At 44.5% G+C, this 21,870-nt stretch overlaps 1 protein-coding gene across 1 annotated transcript in view; it reads left to right on the top strand.

The window, feature by feature from the left end:
* T265_00055 (hypothetical protein) overlaps positions 1–19,048 on the top strand; it is a gene marked incomplete at both ends in the record, with an annotated part of 28,252 nt that extends 9,204 nt beyond the window's left edge. The window contains 6 exons of the mRNA XM_009163712.1: positions 846–1,106; positions 4,672–4,785; positions 4,823–4,882; positions 7,531–7,607; positions 11,688–12,070; positions 18,576–19,048. Of these exons, the coding sequence (XP_009161976.1) occupies positions 936–1,106; positions 4,672–4,785; positions 4,823–4,882; positions 7,531–7,607; positions 11,688–12,070; positions 18,576–18,835 (1,065 nt within the window). The remainder of the gene's footprint in view (positions 1–845; positions 1,107–4,671; positions 4,786–4,822; positions 4,883–7,530; positions 7,608–11,687; positions 12,071–18,575) is intronic.
* Positions 19,049–21,870: the final 2,822 nt, after the last annotated feature.

Genomic DNA, 21,870 nt, shown 5'->3' with positions numbered 1-21,870 from the left:
ATTCTGAAGTACGTCGAATGATATTCGGGAGAAATAACTCACCCTCGATAGATGAACTGATCACACTGCATAGGTTGCGCTGGCTTGGCCACGTGCTGCGCATGCCAGTCGACCGACTTCCTCGAAGGGCTCTTTTCGTACAACCACGTGAAGGGTGGAAGAGAGCCAGAGGCGGTGAAATAATGACTTGGCAGCGAAGTGTGAAAGCCATTACCAGCAAACTCAGCTGCGCTGGTAATTGCCGTCTTTCTGGATGGGGACCCCGAGACGGGCCACATCAATGGCTGGAGACATTGTCAGACATGGCCCAGTCGCGCCCTCAATGGCGCTCGTGCATCAAAGCTATTGTCTTCAATTCATAGCTCCTTTTCACCCCTCCCCACTTGACAGCCCACTGACAGTGCTGGATTTATGCACCAACTTACCAGCTCGCGCCTGCAATGCACAGCTACCTACCCCCTTCCCCAAATCATCGGTGTACGAAACTGCGGCAGCTGCAACCACTGTACGACGAGTATGCGGTTATTACAGCTGACAATGATGATGATGACGTCGTTGATATGACTATGGAAGACGGGTGGTGACCAGAGTTTTCTACTGCTAGTAAACGTTCATCGTTGACCTGTCGTTAAGCTGAAGACGATGGTGATGGTGATGATAGTTATTCTTTCCACCTCAATCTAACTGTGCCATCCACGCACCGTTGTTATTAGGTAGATGCAGGTGTGCAAGAAGTTGGTGAGGTAACTCTTGAGTCTTATGTTTGACCCTGTGACATGTAAACAGGGTGGAGTTTTGCCATGATAGACGCCTGAAGATAAAAACCCTGCTTTTCTACATTTTAGCCCGATGGACGAGGAGTTGTACTCATTTAAGTCGAGTTGACATTCGACCTTGGTGACTCGTTTTCATTTATCATATCTTTCAACATACACATGCTACCCGTTCGCGGTCGGGTTCTGTGCGGTCGTTCACTTGCGCAGGGTACACTATCGGTTCCCATCATCTTATCTCTTTCCTGTTTAGCTATTTGCCAACGGATAAAAGCAGAGGTAAACCGGTTAATTGCGGAATTCAATGTATCTCCCAAATTAACAGTGATTGAGGTGAGTTATTCTGTTTTGGCGATAATTACTGTCACTTACAAGAGTAAACGTCATCTCAGACCGTGAAAGACATGTTAATAATCTGGGTTTGAGAGCAGTGCAGGAAGCTTAACGGATTGTAGAATCTCATTCACTTCAGGAGATTTACTTTTCAGACTATTTGAAGGGTCCACTCTACGAGCCCTTTCTGCTCGTGGCCTTTTTCCCAAGGGAGGTCCTCTTATCGCGTTGATACCGTTGAACAACCTATGGGTTAGACTAACCCACGATCTGATGCTAGCCCTGGGTCCTTAAGGCTAGCAAGCGCCCACTCAGTTCATATGGGTACTTGTAGGATTCTTGGCCGTCCTGCCAATGACTTTGTTATCTTCAGCAAAACGGGTTCGGCAACAACGTAGGGATTCAATCCATGCCGCTTTATTGCGGACGAGTGTCTTGTCTTATTGAGCATTCGTGATCCAATCTTTTTAATAGAACAAACCAATGCTCCAAGGACAATGATAGTCATGTTGGATGTCGAGTCTGTCTTTTACTCGAAATACATACGTTTCTGGCCCCTCAAAATAATATCAGACGAAATACATCATTGGCGACGACGGGCGATGCATGCTTGAAAAAGCCGGCGTCTATATCAAGCGCATGGATTCGTCAGCGCTTGTAAATCGCGTGTGAAGCTCCTCCTTCCAACTGCTCGCGTCCCGTTCACAGTTGCAACTGGACCTTGGATGTAAAATCTGCACATTGCAGATGCCAGCTGGATACCTTGAATTCTGGCTCCTAGGGTGACGGTACCCTGCTATGAAGGGCTTATGAAGATAATGTTACTTTATTCTTTTTTCAGGCAACAAAACCGCATTTAGACCAATTACTCAAACGCGTTTTTGTCATACTTAGTGTTGCTGAGCAATGGTTGTTAACGTATCAGAGCTGGTGTGTTCGTCCAGGGAGATGTTGCTGTCTAATGTCACTAAGTCTGCTCGCTCTTCTCTGTGTGTTTCGCTGGCAACCCATGATCCCGTTTGCAACTTGGTAATGATTGAGCTAAGGGGATTCCTCCAGGTGGATGGTCCTCGCGGACGCGATGAATATAGTGAAGTCAGTTCACGAATGAATGACTTGTCACCTTCCCCGAATGAATCTTTCAAGCGCCTTTAGGTGCACGAGTTTCAGCACCATGTTCTGTTTTCATCATTGCGTTTTCATGTGATGCTATGATCATATAACAAGTTTCGAGCGTGTACCGACACTACCTGTTGCTTCCATACTTGACCATCCCGCCTAGTCCTGTACTTAGGTGTTCCCCCACTAATTCGTCCGCATCCATCGAGAAGGGCTTTCTCGGGTGCCCCAAATGTAACCTTATGGTGGAGATATTTGTTTTCCAACCACCCGTTAACATCACCGCCTACGGCTTCTGGAATTTTCGTGGGTCACGTACTGTCCATTGGATCTATCCCACCAGCTTGTAAGCACCACTTCATCTCATTCCTGCTTGTTATCTCACCGCGCAGCAGATCTCTACACGATCGGATGGCATAACTTGCCGGTGTTACTAAGACAGAGACAACCGACATTCGCCCGCATGTGAACAAAACATTTCCTTGTCGCGTGCATAAATAGAAGCCCATGCTCCATTTATTCCATTCATGTCTCTCGCGTTCAACGCTAATCGACAATAGCTGTCGAAACATCCCACCGGTCCATCCGCATCCTAATAGCCTTACTTCTATGTTGCAATTAGTTCCCCGCACCTACATACACACTTACTATCCAAGGAGATGTACTGGAAGTTGTGGAGCGTTTTACATATCTTACAAGTTGCATTAGTTCTGATTGTAGTGTGACAGATGAGGTCAATGCGAGAATCTCCAAGGCCCGGGTCTGGCGTCAAGGTGGTGTATCCCTGAATCTCAAGAGACACATGTGTATCAAGCTACAGTGCGGGCTGTTTTGTTGTTTGGCTGTGAGACTTGGTCTTTTCGAGCAGGATGTTCGTCTTCAGGTGTTCGACAATCGTTGTCTCAGAACCATAGCTCGCGTGGGTTGGTGTCGGCGAATCCGTAACGAGGCAGTTAGAGGGCGTGTTTTCGGTTGTGTAACGGGTACTTCCATTGAAGAATGTGTCCAGCACCAGAAGTTTCGTTGGTTGGGACATGTGTTACGTATGCCAAACCATCGTTTGCCGAAGAGAGTACTGTTTTCCACGCCCAATTCGGAGTGGCGTAAACAGAGAGGTGGCCAACCCTTGACTTGGTNGCCTTCCAGGGTGGGGACCACGTGATCCTCACTGCCTGGTTGGAGACACTACAAGATACGGCTGCCAACCGATGTCAGTGGCGTTCTTGTTGTCAGTTTCTGTCCAGATTGCCTGAGTGAATGTCTGGAGGTGTATGCACCTCGGAATGATTGTGTTAAGCTAGCACTAAGTTCGTTCCCCATCCACCTTTATTCTTTTCTTCACAATAAGGCCTTCAAATAAATTATGGTTGTACGACAGTAAAGCATCGGTGTTGAACACTGATGTCATGCTGTCGATGATGATGATCTTAAAGAGCCCTGAAGGGCATGTTTTTGGTCATGTACTGCTTATAATACTGTTGCCGTACAGAAACCCGCCGGTGACAATGTTTGGCTTATTCGTAATTCGGGTTCTCGAAAATACAAGTCTCTTCACAAACTTCTTTGCCATCTATAGCTCAATGCTGATGAAATATAAGCGTACTTTTTCATGGGACTACTTGTATCCATACATCATCCTGGTAAGCCATTTCGGATAATTGCACCTCTGGTTTTCTCCCTGCCTGGCACTGCCAAATTCAGTTGCTTTTGAATATCATCCCTGATTTTGCTTATGACACTGCCAGTCCCCAAAATAGTAGCTATAGGATCAACAGTTTCCTCGTTTATTTGCATAGACCCCACAGTGTCTCTTCGTGCTGAGAAAATCTTAGCTCGTGTTCTTCCTCACACTGGCAGCGTTCGAGATTGCTCATTGGTTAGGGCGCGAACCGTTGGCCTTGAGTTCCATCCATGTGGTCTTTCGGTCTCTCCTATCTCAGTGACGTGTTTGTCCCCGTCCTCCCTTCAGATTATGTGGCGGCCTCGCACCGGTGTGCCGTGGGTTAACGGTGGGCTCTTTCCAGGTGGATGAGATCACATGGCTTTGCTGCAACCCATGGAAAACAAAAAGATTGGAGATGAAGCCGAATCACGAAGTGCACTCGTTTGCGAACTACTTTGGTTTTAACGGGAGACTCAACAGCGCTTGATTAGCCGTAATAAGGGCGAAACCGATCGTGGACATTCGAAGCGTTTTCGGCAGCGTTATGAGTGGTGTATTCCATCATTGAATCTCAATTCTTTTAGGTTAGGAGCTTCTTCCTTAACCAATGAGCCACACCGGTCGTTTGTAAATGTGGATGGATAACCTATCTGTCCGCAAACGTGCTTTGTACGTGGACTTTGTACGCGAATCCCTTCCGGCAACTTATGGTTTTTCACTTGTAATCTTCACTGCAAACTTTTTCTATCATCGTTTCCTAACTTCCCCTACCATTTTCCCCAGGTCGGTAATCGGAGTGATTCTGCTCTTTACATTGAAAGCAAACGGAGATTTGCTGACCAGTGTGGCGTAGAGCTGGCCCATGTACATTTGCCTCCTGATTGTACCGAGTCTTCAGTAAGTAGCGTCCTAAATTTTCTACTGTCTGCCACAGTTGATTGAATTGGTCAAGCAGTTCAATACAGATCCAACGGTGCATGGAATTATGATACAGGTACGTTTTTCAACCAGTGGTCGCTTATTTTCACACCATCTGTTTCTTATTCTGACTTGTTTTTGACGGCGCAGCCTCTGTGTAGCACTTCCGGAAATCCCCCAACATCTACATTTCTGTCTCATAGACAGTCTGTATAGATAGACTGTGTTGTGTACTGACCTTTTTAAAGGTACAGTCAGTTGCTAACCATATGTAGGCACTACATTTTATCCAGTGCGCCTTTTTACAGGGTCGCAGCTCCTGAAATGATGGATTAGTTTCTCGAGCTCTCCGGGGATGTTAGTTTTCTTAAAGGGTTTTGGGTTTCAGACAGTGCCGTTCGTGGTGGTGGGCCGAATGAAAACAATAAAACAATATCTGAAGTTTACATGAAGGATATGCTCAGTCCCGGGGTCTTCCTTCGGTTTACAGTGTCGTTCCTACCGAACCCACCTCTGCGTCTGGTAAATCTGACCTCAAATATGTGGCTTGTTTGACTAATTATCCGGCCAAGTTCCAAGCCCACGGCTTGGTAAACATCAGGCCCACAGTGGAAGTGGATGACGCCTCACTACTCACAGATGGTCAAGTTAACTAACTAGGTAGCTTGTAGAAGGGTTTTTCATTATTCTGTCGGATTTGTAAATTAGGTCTCTACACACACTGAGTGGTTTCCCTAAAGCAGTATTCGTTACAGTCGAACCTCGGGACGAAGTAGCTGCCATGCGAATCCAGATCATCGTTTGCAGGCGATACTCATGTAATTTTTTTATTCCGAACTGCTTTATGTGCTAGCTGTTCAACGCCGACCGCATATGCTCAGTTTCAATTACATTCGTCGAATTGCAGCATCGTGATCAAATAAAGCTTACCACGTTCCGTAGTGTGCCGGCGAACACAGTAGACTATTCGAATCATTTCCGTTTTACCATGGTGGTCTTGCTTGGTCGTACACGAGCAACTTCAGAGAAGAGCGCATAGAACACCTGGAGGAAAGTGAAGCAGACAGTCAAGTCAATCCCTTTCTACATTTTTACATGTTTTTAAAGATGACACCTGTTGGTCTCAGTTACTCCGTATGTAGCTGATGTAGCAGCAGGTCTCGAAATGTAAAACTGAATATCGTTAAGCAGTACTTCAACCGTTATTCACTTGTGACTCTACGTGGATATTCCGTTATCGGTATTTTCTTCCCACTCTGTTTAGGTTGATCCTTAGTTCATTCGGTCTGTCCTCCCGTTATCCGAAGGTATCCACAGGGTACTGCCGCCACCCACTCCTCTTGAATAGCATTATCCCCGTTTGTTTCCACCAACTGTTTTGAAAGAACGCATAGCCTCCTATCTTCTGTCTGGAAGACTTACTCAGATTATACATGTCTACAGGAGGAATACGTGACTGCTGCGAGTCTTTTCGCACAGTTCTTCCACCTCATCTTTTAAGGAATCCTGGCTTCTTGCAAGTACCTGAGCTTTTCTTTCAGGAGCCCATCTGAGGGAATCTAGACTAATTGGAGTCGCGTAATACGTTCTCCGAAGATGTTCGAAATGCAGACTAACCTCGTTTGTGCATTCTGTGAAGTCCTAACTGAAAAGTCAGATTATTTTTCTTCATCAAGACTGTTTGAATCGCAAAAAGGGCAACCTTACTGGAATTCTGCACGACAGCGAAATTCGAACTGAAGCCCACTTGGCTGTTGTATATGGGAAGGACTGCCTGGAATTGTTCTCTTTGGTACGGTAGTAAGATAGCACTACAGTCACTTCCCCAGTTAATTTTCAAACAGAACTCAACTGCCTAGCGGCCCCCGAATGCGTTACTTTTACCGCCCTTCTCACTGTTGTTTACTGCTGTCGACTGTTTAACCTTGCATCACCAAATGCATAGGTATATTTTGTCTGTTCCTCTTAAGGTTATTACGGTTTCTGTCATCATATTGTGGTTATGCTAGCTTTCCTAGTTTCCGAGGCGGAACACCATGCGTCGAGTGCTCGATCACTCATATTGTTATATGTTTGGTGGTCCAAGGACCAACGTTGTTAGGTAAAACCTAATTCGCAGATAACACTTGTTCGGAACGCTTTGCTGCACACATGTTGAGTTGGTATAGTCCGTCTCAACGTTTGAGATGCGCTTCATGTTTAAGTCAGTTTTCGTGTGATGGAACACCTCACTGCATCTTTTATAGACTTGTGTGACCCCGTCGTCGTAAACACTACCAGCTACACTCACTCAGATCTGTGGTTTTACCTTGGACCACTCGCACTCTATGCGAGTATTATACCCGTGGACAATCAGGCCACGCAGATGAGTGAATCTCAGAATCACTCAACTGTGAATAACTCCAGTTAGTTTGGCCCTTTTTCTCACCGTCATTCACACTTGAATGTGTCTAAGGTTCACCTGTCTCCGTGGCCTGATGGTCTAGGGGTATGATACTCGCTTAGGGTGCGAGTGGTCCCGGGTTCAAATCCCGGTCAGGCCCACCACTTTTGTCTGGTGTCGACTGTCCCGCAGTGTTTCACTGTGTACCCGCCAGTCTCCATTCAGCATTAAACCGTCTTTCCTGTTGTCATACTGAGAGCAAACTCGTCGCTTATGTGGTCTTCCTGTGACGTCAGTAGTTTCGTCCGTTATCATCCAAGCAGTCATTTCCTCGTTTTCAGCTTCCTCTGGACTCCATCGATCCGATCGATGTATCGGGGCCTTTACATTCGATTGTTGCGCAAAAAGACGTCGAAGGGTGAGTACTTTGACCTCCGCTTTTTCGGCTTAGCCAGCTAGCTACTCATGAGTAGCAAGAATACTATGAGTTATAGGTCAACAGCCGATGCGGATTGAGTCGATCGGCAGATGATCGCTCAGGTTTCCGGAAATCTCCGGTTTCAAACAAATGATGAGCGGACCCTAGCAACTCGATGCGACACCAGTTACTGTGCGACCTGTGTAATACTTATATTTTGAATACCATATATAAGCAGCCGAAGAAAATTCCACTGCGTTTGGAATACGACGAACGAAACTTATCCTGGCCAGCATTCGCAAGTGTTGGGAATTCCCCGCTCGATCAACTTTCACGTGGAACCCCAGCAAATGGTTGGTTCAGGGATTTCACTGGACGGTGTTCAAATAGCGAACGCGCTATTGTAGCTGGATGAATCAGTGAGGTAGGATATTGGCTCTTGGTCAGGTTTGCGTCGGCCTGAATGGCTGTCTACTTCTGAATAACACTCGTTTCCGATGTTAAAAGTTCTTTGCCGACCGCTTTGTTGGGCCTTTATCCTTTATTCAGAACACCACCATAGGTCGTGGACTGCCATCAGTGAGTACCGGAGATGATTCCTTATATTCACCAGCAAGCAACGATGTTGGACTCGGTGATTGTTCATGCCCACGGATGTACATTTCCGAACAAAATGTTCCGAAAGAATGTAAGTTCAGAGCCAATTGGCCCGGTGCTTCCTAGGAGGCTACACTGGTTGTGGTGCTGCACTAAACAACACATTCCTGGCGCCCACCTCATGCAGTAGAATTATAGAATGTTGTAGCCACCAGGATTTGCATACATCGAGCTTGTATTGTAGCAAATAAATGGTGCTGAATGGTACACTTTGTAGTTAACGGATGCATGTACTGTTAGCTCGTATTACTTTTTTCTACATAATTCAGCTTAGTCCGTCGGACTTTACAATGGTTTTAAATACATACTACTTAATTGCATTCGGCAGTACAATGTCAAATTTCAGAATCTTAGCTGGCATTATCGGGCCATCCGATATCCGTACGGTTCACGAGTCTCCTGAAGAAACACTTTTAAAGATGTCTGCCTGACGAAAGTCCGATCTGTCACAAACGTATCATACGTTTCTGCGTAGTGTCAAGAGGATTTTGCTGTTTCATGGAGCTTTCGAGTGTCCGTTGTAAAGCCCATCCCTTCAAGATTCAGCAGCGAAAAATACAAATTGATGGTGCACGAAATCTTGTGGAACAAATAATCGACTATTCAGTTTTTCGGACAGATTATACTCGTGGACATTTTCTGCTTTACTTCATTTTCGAAAGTCTAGCACTCCGTCAATCAAGGCGAACCCAATTCATTTGCCTACGTTCAAGAGGTTGAACGCGCTGTTTCATCATTCCGACCCATCATAGAGGAATGCAGCGTTGAACCCTTTAATTTAGGCATCCCTCACCAGGATAGGTTTGATGCTTAACCTCTGACCCAGTGCCAACTTGTTGGTCTACTTATACGGCTTCAATTGAATGAGAGTCGGTGCACTTTTGTACCTTTTCTGATGTGCTGCCAGGCTAATGAGTGTATTATTGTTATATCGTCCGCCAATAATGCGTGCTCAAGATAGGGTTGAACCAAGTCACACTGCTTGTTTTTCATTAGAATGGTTGTTAGATTCAACAGGCTTTGACGGGCACTAGTGGTCCGCCTTTTTTCTTCTTTTGGCAGATACCGACTGAGGGTATATAAAGCAAAAACAGAATGATACATACAAGTAAACTAAAGATAAACCGCAATCTATCAGTGAAACTGTGACAACTATCTACCTCACAATCGACTTGCCTGACTTACTTGTTCAGTTTTAGTAACCATTGATGTGTTGACCAGAAGAATGAGTCGCCAAAAAATCAATGTTCCACTTTTTTAGCTTGACCTTTTCACCGAACACCTAATTTGACGGTGTCAGACCTTCTAATGTGAACGTTTGTGGATTTATTTATTGTTAAGTTGGATTTGTTTGAGGAAGGTCGGAGTGATCACGTTGGAGTAATTGTTTTAAGTACATGGAACATCAACTTTGGTGTGCCTGAAGGACCGTAATTCAAATTCTGATGTGATGATTCACAACGAGGATGAAACAACTTATGCCTTTCGGCATACATAGACTTCAGCTTCTGGACGAAATCTCCACTGAACGCACACATTGTTGGGCCTGGGAAGTTTTCAGATATGCCTTTAGCTCACCGTACAAATGTGCCACCAAATCTTTTGCTCGCGTCAGTGTTGTATGACGTGTTTGTAGTTCTTAGCAAAGTCCTCATCCTGTGTATGAAATGAACGGTAAACCCCCAGTAACAGACCATACCACCTGCCTTCCCACCGTGTGACTCCAGACCCTACTAAGCTTCCCATGTCACATGTACTATCATGGTATAATTCTAAAGAAGCTTTTGATAACAATTCTGTGGACACGTGTTTGCCTTAAATGAAATGTGGACTGCCTCGTTATCACGACGGGTTCCAGCGTCTGAATACAGGATACCAACAAGGACGGTGTAGTGTTTACCGATGATAGTGGTCTGTGGGAACATGTGGAGCCACGTAGGACTCTGTAGTCTCGTTCACGCAAGCTACTTTCATACGTAGTTCAGAGGTAGCAAGAGCATTATGTTTTTACCCCGGAACTACCACTACATAATAAATGAACCGTATTTAGTGCTCTGTGGCTGAGAAGACATGAGATAAATGACCAGCTCACGGGAGACAACTAGGATTACTGCTTTGGTGATGCTCTGTTGTGCTAGAAGAACGGCGCCCACAGTACATTCAATTGATCTGCGTAGAGGTGCCTTGCATTTTGGCGAAGAAATTAAGGGATCTAGAAATTATCCTAACGGGGGGTCTGCATATAATTTAAGTTATGGGTAAGTGACTATCGTCTTCCAGTGGCGACCATCTCAACAGCATGCAAGTTTGTCACCATCCCGAGACATCCAATTAGACAATGCATCTCGGGGGGTTGGTAACAGCCCTACATAGCCACCAGTCCTAAACTGTCGCCCCTCGCTAAAACATTTGGCCAACGAATTATTGTTGGTTTTTGCTTTTGAGCAATGCCTATGTGGCCTTAGCTACCAGGGTTCGATCCATAGCGAATCGTTACTAATATCTTCATATATCCTCATATTTTGATGTGCAACGCCGACCCACAATAAGCTGCGTCCCTGAATTACTGAGGTCCGTGATTGTATACACAAGACTACCAACCAACAGCATCTCATTCAGGATTAATTTCCTTTCTTGAAAAATTTGGCACAGAATTGTTCTATTTCAGCTATAATGCTATGCTATAAATTCAGCTGTGGTCTCCGTAATTTTAGTTCTAGTTCCGACGACCGTCGCCGTAAGCTTAGTTTCAAATCACAGAACATTGGTTGTGAGCTTTTGCGCATTGTTACTTTCGAGTTCTTCTTCTGGATCTGTCCTTGTCTCAAGTGGTCTGTAAGACAGGTAGACCACTGTACTGTTCTGTTTTAAAGCCACTGGGGTAGCCTAGTATGGCTGGCTATAAAAGGCCAAGAACTCAGGGACGACTTGCATTTTGAGTTCGGAGTAGATTACAACACGAAAGAACCCATAGGCATAACCTCAGATAACTACTGACAGTTGGATGGCAACAAGCGGAGGTATTTTCATGCTCATGGTAACTGTAAGATATGCGCAGAAATATGCCGTGACAACATCAAACTACTTATCTTCCTGTGTAATTCCACGAGCAAAATACGTCCACTCTGCATCGTAGATATTATATACTCGGGCACTCTTCTTCGGAAAACCTGCTCGGCATGTGCTTGACGTGGTGAATATCCAGTCACTCAATGTTTGTCCAAGTAAATGCTCCTCTTGATTGTATTCATAACGAACTTAATCGGTGACTTGTGTACGATAATTTGTCATTAAGTTTTGGTTTCTAATTGCAGGTTTATATGCCGGCTTATTCTGGATAAATGTGTCACTTGAATTTTCATCGAGACTATGACAGTTTCATAGGTAAAAACAATTCCCAAACTTCCACCTTTGTTTTCCCAGTCTAGGTTATATGAACACAGCCCTACTGAGTCGTGAGAACGTACTTTTCCAACCTGGTGTTAGTCCCAAAGATTACCCTGTCCACATTCCCTGCACAGCAGCTGCTTGTTTTGCCTTTATTCGCTACGTGGACTTCCCTCTCAAAGGATCTCACTGTGTAGTGATCGGTCGTGGGCGCTTGGTTGGTGCGCCTACCGCGGATCTTCTGGCGGGTCCTGGATGTGCCACTGTTACGCAGTGTAACATTCATTCTCAAAATCTAGCCGAAGAAGTATCGCGCGCCGATCTGGTGGTGGCAGCTGTTGGACGTCCAGCTCTGGTCAGGGGAGAGTGGATCAAACCTGGAGCACTTGTGCTGGATTGTGGTTACACAGTGGTTCAGGGTAGGTAAGGATCGCTCGGGTCCACTTCTCCGTGTATGAGAGGTGCAGCAATTCCAACTTTTCATCAGATGTCCAGTTCATTTTTTTTGTGTGCTTAGCTACCGTTCGATGGGCGTTGAAATGACTTTCTATCAGTATGGTCTGTGGGGATAAAAAGGTTTTTAATGCTTTGCTAAAGTTTATTGCGTAGATAGGTAGACATAAATACGTTTCACTAAATCCGGTCTCACTGACAGGATACCAGCATTGTATCGTCACAACTTGTTGACGGTGAACAGCTGCAAGGCAGGAAACACAAAGAATGCAGCGAAGTAGAAAAGGCTGACTGAAATTGGATCCAACGATTTCAGGGTTAGTGAGGTAACCTTTCAGGAACAGAAACAAGCAAATTTATGCACAGAGATGCACGGGTCCTTTTTTGGTTATTTTTAAATCATTTGAAACTGAGTTCCCCTGATCCGTTTCATCAGAGCAACCAGACTATGTATGTGTGCTTCGGTTATCAACGCTTCGAAACACTTTCATCACTCGTAGAGATAAAATCCTCTCCATTTACAATCGCAATGAGTTGAAGACATTGAACTGGATGTTTGGGTTCACATCCTAGGTTGTCGGATTGCTCGAAACGTTAGTCTTTGGGCACATACTTTAGGTTGATATGATTGCACACCACTCCATGGAAAGCCCGTAGTTTCGTGTTTTGGTCGCGTAACATTATGGTGAACGAGTGATTGAGGTCAGCCAGAGAACCCATCTCAGATGTGCATTGTGCTATCGATGACCTCTAGTTCGATGTAGCCTCTGGTTGTGTTGCCCGTTGTGTAGCAACCGCTTTGGAGTACATTCCGGGATTCTTTGAGAAAGAAGCCATCATGGTCATTGTTCGCTGAGCTGAGCAATTTGAATGTAAACGTTTCACCACCAGTCTAGGTGACATCATCGTGTTATCAAGGGGTGGAGTGGGGTGGAGCGTAGCAATGAGTCAGTGATTGTGTGTTTAATGATGCGTGTGCGTTAATACACGTGCGAGTAGCCGGGGACTGACCTTCGATAAGGAATAGTTATTTGGTCGGATAGTTCCATTGATTAGTCGGTTCTCCTCTATCCTGACTGGTGTGTGACCACGTGACCTTTGAGATTGGCCTGCACCCGTCGATGTTACAGTGACCGCTGTTTTTTTACCTCTCGATTGGTGATGATGCGCCTGCAATGAAATTGCCCAACTCAGCGAATAAACCAGCGACCGTATATCGTGACCTATCAAGGTTCTTCTCAATAGCGAAGAAGCTACCGTACCATAGGGTGAAGTGATACCGAGGCCAATATGTGACTACCTCCTCTAAAGCTCCTTATTTTTAATCCACTCCCAGATTTCCGATTGGTCATATGGGAAGGTTGCAATTGTCGATGATTTTTGTAATTTCTCTAGGTAGGAAGAGCCTGAGTCAATGAAAGTGAAGTCGATAATTGTCCCTCTTCCTCTGTGATATTAATATTTTCTGATGATTGAACAGAGTTAAAGTATTGACAACTACACTCATTTGCAAGTCAATTTGGTTTTCACGGGAGACTCAAGTGAATCTCTCGTTTATGATTTTCTTCAACTGCGATATCTCAAATATCGTACCAACTGAAACATGAGGCGGCGTTTGTGCAGCACATTCATTTGACGAACATTATAAACGAGAGATTCACTTGAGTCTTCAGTGAAAACCAAATTGACTTGCAAATGAGTGTAGTTGTCAATACTTTAACTCTGTTCAATCATCAGAAAATATTAATATCACAGAGGAAGAGGGACAATTATCGACTTCACTTTCATTGACTCAGGCTCTTCCTACCTAGAGAAATTACAAAAATCATCGACAATTGCAACCTTCCCATATGACCAATCGGAAATCTGGGAGTGGATTAAAAATAAGGAGCTTTAGAGGAGGTAGTCACATATTGGCCTCGGTATCACTTCACCCTATGGTACGGTAGCTTCTTCGCTATTGAGAAGAACCTTGATAGGTCACGATATACGGTCGCTGGTTTATTCGCTGAGTTGGGCAATTTCATTGCAGGCGCATCATCACCAATCGAGAGGTAAAAAAACAGCGGTCACTGTAACATCGACGGGTGCAGGCCAATCTCAAAGGTCACGTGGTCACACACCAGTCAGGATAGAGGAGAACCGACTAATCAATGGAACTATCCGACCAAATAACTATTCCTTATCGAAGGTCAGTCCCCGGCTACTTAAAATATCTTGTGCACGCATTTTGATGATCTCCCTTTCATTCATTCGCCCCTTGGTAAGGGAACTATTCTAATTAGGTCGTACGCTTCTAACCCTCTCTCATAGTTCAAGTTATATCCGAATTACCGCAGTGCATCAGTTTATGCACGCAGTTGGCCACTCGGTTTTGCGAACATACTCGTTTGTGGTTCTTCCCGGTAATCTCACACAGATGTACACTGGGCGTAAGCATGCGCGGTTTGGCTGTGACGTATTAGAACAAACTGCTTTGTTTTTCTTGTGGAGTCTTTTTTAGTCCCATTGATCAAATTTCAAAGTTTTTAGCTGGTAATGATGCAGAGATTTTCATGTTATAACTGTGCACATCCTTTTTAGACTTGCGAAATTTCTAGGAAATATTGCCTAAACATCCTGGTATCCTGGTCAGTTTTATCGTAAAAAGGCCGAATTAAGATGTTTGTAACAAAATATTAAAATATCTCTTCCTTTTGGCATTCAGTTGCGGCTCCATTGATTGCTTTAGCATACCGTATTTCAGACAGCCCGAGCAATTTGCAAAAGTGGGTATTTTATCTTTCTGTACGTATTTTTCTTACCATTCTGGTGTTAAGGTGAGTCATTTGCGCACCACAAGAGAAACATCATAAACACCGGTACACAGGTATTGCTTACTTAAACTAGGTTAGCTGGTAGATGGGGATACTGTACCACCAGAATGAACTCCATCAAACCACATTTCTGTCTAGACTCTAAATACCAGTACCGTAGAGCAGCAAGTATTACTGTGTGGGGTAGCTATTGGGGAAACAAAATAAAATGTCAGTACACAGAGGCCTGATTACACTTATCGGAATATTGGTCCCAGTCAGAGCCTGAAATGCAACATCTAGGCTGGTTTTCTTGAGAAAACACTATGCATATTTACCATTTGGAAGTCATTACGCACACCTGAAGTTTGAACAAAACGAAGCTGCTGGCGAAATGCACCCATTTGCAAACTAATTTGGTGTTATAACAGGAAGCTCAGCCAAATTCTCGTTCGTGATATTCTTCTGCTGTTCAAGGTAGCGCATTGTTTTCCTGACGAAACATACCACTCACTCTGATATATCTCGAACATCGTACCAACTGAAGCATGAGCGGCCTTTGTGCACCATATTCAGTTAAAGAATAGCATAAACGAGAATTTCTGGTGGGATTCAGCCTATTCTCCTGTTAAAGCCAAATTGATGTTTGGTAATTTTACTTCATTTGGGTTCAAGTATGACATAAGGGTAGGGGAAACTCGGCCTATCTCGTGGGGCCCAAGAAAAACCAAACCGTCGCAGGCAACAGCGGCAACCTGATGAGCAGTTTTCCTTCGAGATCATACCTTTTCGACGTGTCTTATTAGCTTCCTCTTTTTCAAGCAATACCAAATAATAGACCGTTTGAACCTGGGATCACACCTGTGTCGCCGTGTTATCATCGCAACGTTTGTCCTATTAAACCAGCACGCGTGCCTTCAAGTTGACGGACATGCAGGGACGTTCTTCGGGCTAATGTTAGAGACTTACTAGCCACCTGATTCCTGGAACGGAAGTGACTAACGACCTGGTGGCAGACGCCCTTTACCCCTAAGAGGCGTGATAATTAATCTCAACAGTTCATGCTGTATGTAGTTAGGTATTGAAGGTAAGCTATTTGTTCTGTAAAGGGTGAGTGCGCGCCTGTTTTCCGTACAGTCTAGCTCAGCCTCTGGAGCTCGTTCTAGAAGTGACAGACTCCTGGAAGGATGGCCTTTGTTACTTCGATGCAGTCCAGCTGATCCACCTTGTTCATGTTATGGGAGAGAGTATTCGTTTGCAATAACTGTATATAATAAAACAGAAACAAATGTAACTCTACCCATGGGTTTAAACTGGTGGATCCCATGAGGCCAATACAGGCCTAGGTGGTGGTAATTCCGTGGACGACAGCGAAGATAGTATCCATTCGCCTTGACACACGATCACATTCGGTTCCGATCATGCTCAACAAAGACCAACGCAATACATCCTTTGTGTATCGTGCGTAAAGATACGCACCTGAAATATAACCGAAGGGTTAGGTTTCAGTTCTTGCTAAGAGTACCAGCCAGCTCGGGGACCACGCATTGCAATACTATCAGTTTGTCTACTGGCGATCCCATCAGGTTCATAAACAACGTTTTCTGCGTACAGCAAAACCTTCATAGGACGTTTTCGGTCATAGTCTATTACCTCGTAATCGGCTATTCATGAGGGAAAATTCAACGTCAATAGAAAAGTCTTCAAGCGACTGTCGAGCACATGACATTATTCGAACAGTTGGAGCATTCCGAACCGGTCATGACAAATCGCTAGCGATTGGCTAAGTTTACGGTAGGTAGAGTTTCATGTATTTATATTCCGGTTACTTGGAGCTCTGGTTGCTTGTAGTAAGTCTCCGTTAGAGCATCATGAATCTGCAGCTCTCTGCTGGCTTACTCCTCCACCAGTGTTATATTCCGGCGATATGTCTACCAAGAATATCAACCATTTTTGAGATGTAGTCCGTTGTGTCCTTTATTGCTACGCTTCAGTCCCCGTTGCAGTTTAGGAAAACTTAGCTTGTAATGCGTCGGAACTCGTTTGTCCGGTAAAGTTCATGCGTCAAGCAACAATGTTGTCATATGGTCGTCAGTTTGGCCTTGGGCAAGTTCGTTCTGTTGGTGTTCATTGGGAGTGATGTCCCTAACTTCGTCATAAAATCTAACTGGACTCATTTCTCTACTTTAATCACGTCGGTTGGAAATATTTTGAGTCACATACCTATCGACAATACCCGTAACTGAGTCTGGGCGAAATACAGATCTCCACAACTCGAAAGTTCATGTTTCAAACCTTGCTCAATGAGTTGCCCCTGCGCGCCATTTAAGATTCGTAACGTTTTTCTCCATGGAATCTTGGGACATTTTCCAAACAAGCTGCCCCAAACCTTTCGGTGTCAACACCACATGCAGCCATACCGAACTGAAGGTCATCTGTGCCAAACTTATCTCTAGGACCCTTTTCCCATCCTCACTGTGTTTTGGTGGAATAGAAATCCAAAATTGCTGGCCTTCTGTGAAACCGGGCATCACTACCAAAACCGCATGCGCAGGAATAGTGTCTTCTCTCTTCATGCTACCCTGAAAGTGACCGCTCCTACTGTCCTTCTGAAATGCAGTGTCGTTCGATCTTTTAGACCTTTCACTGCTATCTTGTTTATCTTTAAACATATAGTGCTTTATGCCTGTGAATCGCAAGGTAGTCCGCAGTGTAATATGGAAACCCAATGTTTCGCAATTGTTAGGAAAGCCGAACAAGAGTGCATGCTGCTGAGATAACCGGCAAGCTGTTGCGGCTGCAAACTAAAACTCGGAAATCATCATTCTGATGAATATTGGATGCAGCTCAGTTGCTCTTCTCGATTTTTCACAACCTTTTTGGTCATTTGTATCCATTAAATTTGGTTGGCATCCTGTGATCTCTGTGGGCACGAGTCTAGTTTCTTTTTGAAAGAATGTAGAAGACAATAGAAGCACCAGCTGGATTCAGAACGAAACGTTCATTAGCTTCACCGAGCATGAGAAAATGTGCTTGTTGTTGAACCCTGGGTTCCTTATAACTAGCCACTTGAGCTTTTTCAGAGAATTTTTACCATCTACACTATTGCTTGTAGTCTGGTTGTTAGGTGAGGATCAAAATTAGCGACGTTGCCATGTAAACGTACAAGGTACTTTCGTCACTCATAGTTCTTCGCCCTCCCATGATGCCTTATTGCTATGGGTCCCATGAAGGATGTCACTAGTTGACCTGTCACACAGTGGAGCACCTTTTGCAAGTGGAAGGTCGCTGGTTCGATTTGGAGTTCAGAAATCTTTGCGTTCAAACTCGGTGACTGAGCGTTTGGACCAAAATTTACCAAATTTCTTCTCGTACTATATTCATTCACACCTTTGGATATCTGTGCATTATCAGCGCCCAACCCCTCACCGAAGTCACACAAAGATCTCACTCTCCCCTGTTAATCCAGTAGACGGATGCTTGGTGTTGGCTAAGGTCGAAGTTATGGGTGTGACAAAAATCATCGGTAGCTCAGCTGGTGGTCTATCTACCTGATACTTAGGAGACAGATGACTGATTTCCAGTTCGGATTGTTCATTTTGTTTTCATTCAGTGTTTTAATCGTCCTTGGCCATTTTCGCAAAACCCATTCGTTTTTCCATCTTTTTTTCATCAGATCCTTTAAATCCTGCAAAAATGACATCTGTTGGTGATGTTAGTTTTGAAGAAGCCCGTAAACGTGCTGGCTGGATCACTCCGGTGCCGGGCGGTATTGGTCCGCTCAATATAGCAATGTTGTTCCGGAACACGGTAAACAGTGCACGGTGGTCTGTCGGATTGCAAAGCCTATTATTTGACAGTATTTTTACGCGCTCTTCCAAAGTCCATTCAGAAGTGGACCAATACTGTCTGGAGCGTCCACTTAGTGTTAGCTGACGGGGATCTGTGGATGATAGAGAAACCTGCTTTTGCCATGACGCACATTTGTGCCTCTTAGGTTGTTTTTTTCCTGTTTTCTTTTCCTCTGTTTTGCGCATTTCAACTTGTTGACTACTAGTTTCACTTCATTTACTGTATTCCACCCAGAATTGACCGTTTTATTGGTTTACTCTTGTACACCGTGCCGTCAATAGAACTCGTTGTCCTGGATGAACTCTTGTCGTTCTCTTTGTGACTCGTATTATTCTCCTACTGTAAGGCTTATTCAAGCTATCAGTAAAATCCCACAACATGCTTGCATGAGCCTACCAGGACCACAAGGATTGCGGGAGCTGCTCTATAGTGGCCACATTCAATTAAAAACAGTAAGAACGTATCGGAATCAGACCAGCATATCGCGCGAACCCGCGGGCTTCGTCTACCCAATGAGTCCTAAGAAGGGCGAAACCCGTAGTAATCTGTCAGAGTTTTCAACACCGTATGTGTCTGGTACCGGGTGAAATTCCTCGATATCCTGAATGTCTCTCCAACTGAAACATGAGAGTCCTTTGTTTAGCACATTTAGTTGACTATTGCTGTAAACTAGCGTTCTTGTGAATGTTTCTTTACGATCAGTGAGTGCTTCTACGAATCAAAGGCAGTTTCACTGTTGCTGAGCCATGCTCTTTTTGAACACAGTCAATCGGTGGGACTTTCTATAGCGGGAATCTTATAAAACATTGTGCAAATGCCCCCTATCGTGGGTCTCCCTGTACAAACGTTACCACTCTTGGTGACTGGAAAGACTGAAAGGTCTGAATGTCTCTAGTTAAAGAAGTAACTGAAGAGAGTCTGGTATGGGAGTATAGCGTTTCCCCGAACAGGATCTGTTGGGTGTTCAACAGTAGATCCGTGGCAATGCAGCTGATGATACTGCTTTTGTCAGGCAGACCGGAACTAACCATGGTTGCCGTTGGCTAGCACGTCACAGACCATAATACCTTGTTTTTTTGTGCGGAGAATTCGGGTTCCGAATCTTGCAACAACCTTACAAGAACTGGGATGATTAGGTAGCATGTACGGAAATATTGGTAGCTCGGCTGTTTAATTAGGTTGTAGGTCAGATAGCTGTTGATTTGTTAGCCGCGCTTGGTGGCAATGCGCTGATACTGCTTTTGTCAGGCAGACCGGAACTAACCATGGTTGCCGTTGGCTAGCACGTCACAGACCATAATACCTTGTTTTTTTGTGCGGAGAATTCGGGTTCCGAATCTTGCAACAACCTTACAAGAACTGGGATGATTAGGTAGCATGTACGGAAATATTGGTAGCTCGGCTGTTTAATTAGGTTGTAGGTCAGATAGCTGTTGATTTGTTAGCCGCGCTTGGCAACTTAAACGGAAACATTTCGTCACCAACCGTGGGGTTGGGTGGGGAGCATAAATTCACACAACCATTGACACTATGTTTGTTAGCACCTTCACGAAATTCATACGAGCCTCACAGCCCTTCTTTAGCAGATTTCACCCTGCCTATCCTTGAAGACCATTCTGTGAAGCGATATGGCTCTGTTGATCAGAGGTCCAGGACTGTAAAGGGTCAACAGAGGGGAATCAAGACGTGTCCACTACAGTGAGTTTAATTAAGCCATTAACAAACTATCGATCTGAGTGATTATACGCACATCGTCATGCAAAACTGCCTGCATATAAACCGCTAACGGACTTGCACTATTTTGAGACCATAGAAGTTTGATAGCAGGCGTTCTAGTGTTTCAAGCCGCGTTTTAATTAGCGAACATCATGTTCTCCAGACTTGATTACAAAGCTTTCTTGCAAAGTGGGCTTTGCAGCCCACCAGAATGGACGCTAGTGGACACCTCGCGGCCGAGATTGGCATGAGCTACATACAGTGTGTTGTTGAAAATGCTATCAAGTAGCGGACTAGATTCAAAAGCTCCTAACAATTTTTTTCTCTCAGAGGGAGCTCTATGGGTTCTACGCTGATTTATGGAGAGGGTCAGATATTTTCTTTGTGTTCTGAAAACCGGAGACACTTTCCAATGCATCCAACGTGCTCATAACTGAGCCTCTAAACGAGATTCCATATTCATATCTTAGAGGTCCCACTTTTCCAGGGTGTTCGTCAGCTTGATATTCTTAAGCTCCTATCCTTCCACTAAACCTACCCATGATATCATTCCCTCCTTTTTCTGTTTATTATGTCCGCCAAATCGACCGCTCCTAGTAACCGGGTACTGAGCCTTATCTGGGGACTGGTATCTTCACGGACATATTAAGCCACTGTGCACCATCTGTGGAAACTGACTGCCATTTGGGGGAGATAGGGATTCTGGGGAGTTGTTACAGTTTACTTCATTATGTGAAATAGTATTTTGTCTCAACTACATCCAACGCCGCCATAATTCATCTAAAATCGGATAGTAATGACATTGTGCTCAAGATCTAAATTCGCGGTGGAGTGAAAGGTTTGAGGACCGTTGTTCTGAAGTCGAAAAACATCACACACTACTGATGGGAGATTTACTAATCGATCTGACAGCATGGTCGACGGTTCAGGACATCGATTTTGGGTCTGGTGCTATAGGAGCTTCACATGTCTATGACTTCAATAATTGGAATATTGCTTCTCTGATTCAGGGTCCATTGAGCAAATTGTTTCGATTTGTGGAAACGTGTTCCGATCATTTCAAGTGAAATGGACAGGTCGGTGTCCGGACACTATTCAAGCGAATTGAAACACTCTGCAACACAGTAGAATCTAAAGTAAAAGAAGAGAAACGCCTATACAGAATCTTTCAAAGGAACGGTTACCCAAGGAATTTCGTCTGGAGATCTTTGAGAAAATGCAATTCAACCAACGCGACAACCGGAAACACAAGCAAAACAATCACATTACCATATATCAAAAACATTTCGGAGATGACCGCCAGGATACTACGACAGCATGCCATAAAAGTTGCCCACAGACCGACTGACACGCTGTGAAGAGTAACATCAAAACCAAATGATACTTAATGCAATGGAAAATAC

The sequence above is a fragment of the Opisthorchis viverrini genome (genome assembly GCF_000715545.1).
Source record: "Opisthorchis viverrini unplaced genomic scaffold opera_v5_1, whole genome shotgun sequence".
Taxonomy (NCBI): domain Eukaryota; kingdom Metazoa; phylum Platyhelminthes; class Trematoda; order Opisthorchiida; family Opisthorchiidae; genus Opisthorchis; species Opisthorchis viverrini.
Note: the sequence above shows the minus strand (reverse complement) of the source record. Positions and strands in the feature narration are given on the sequence as shown.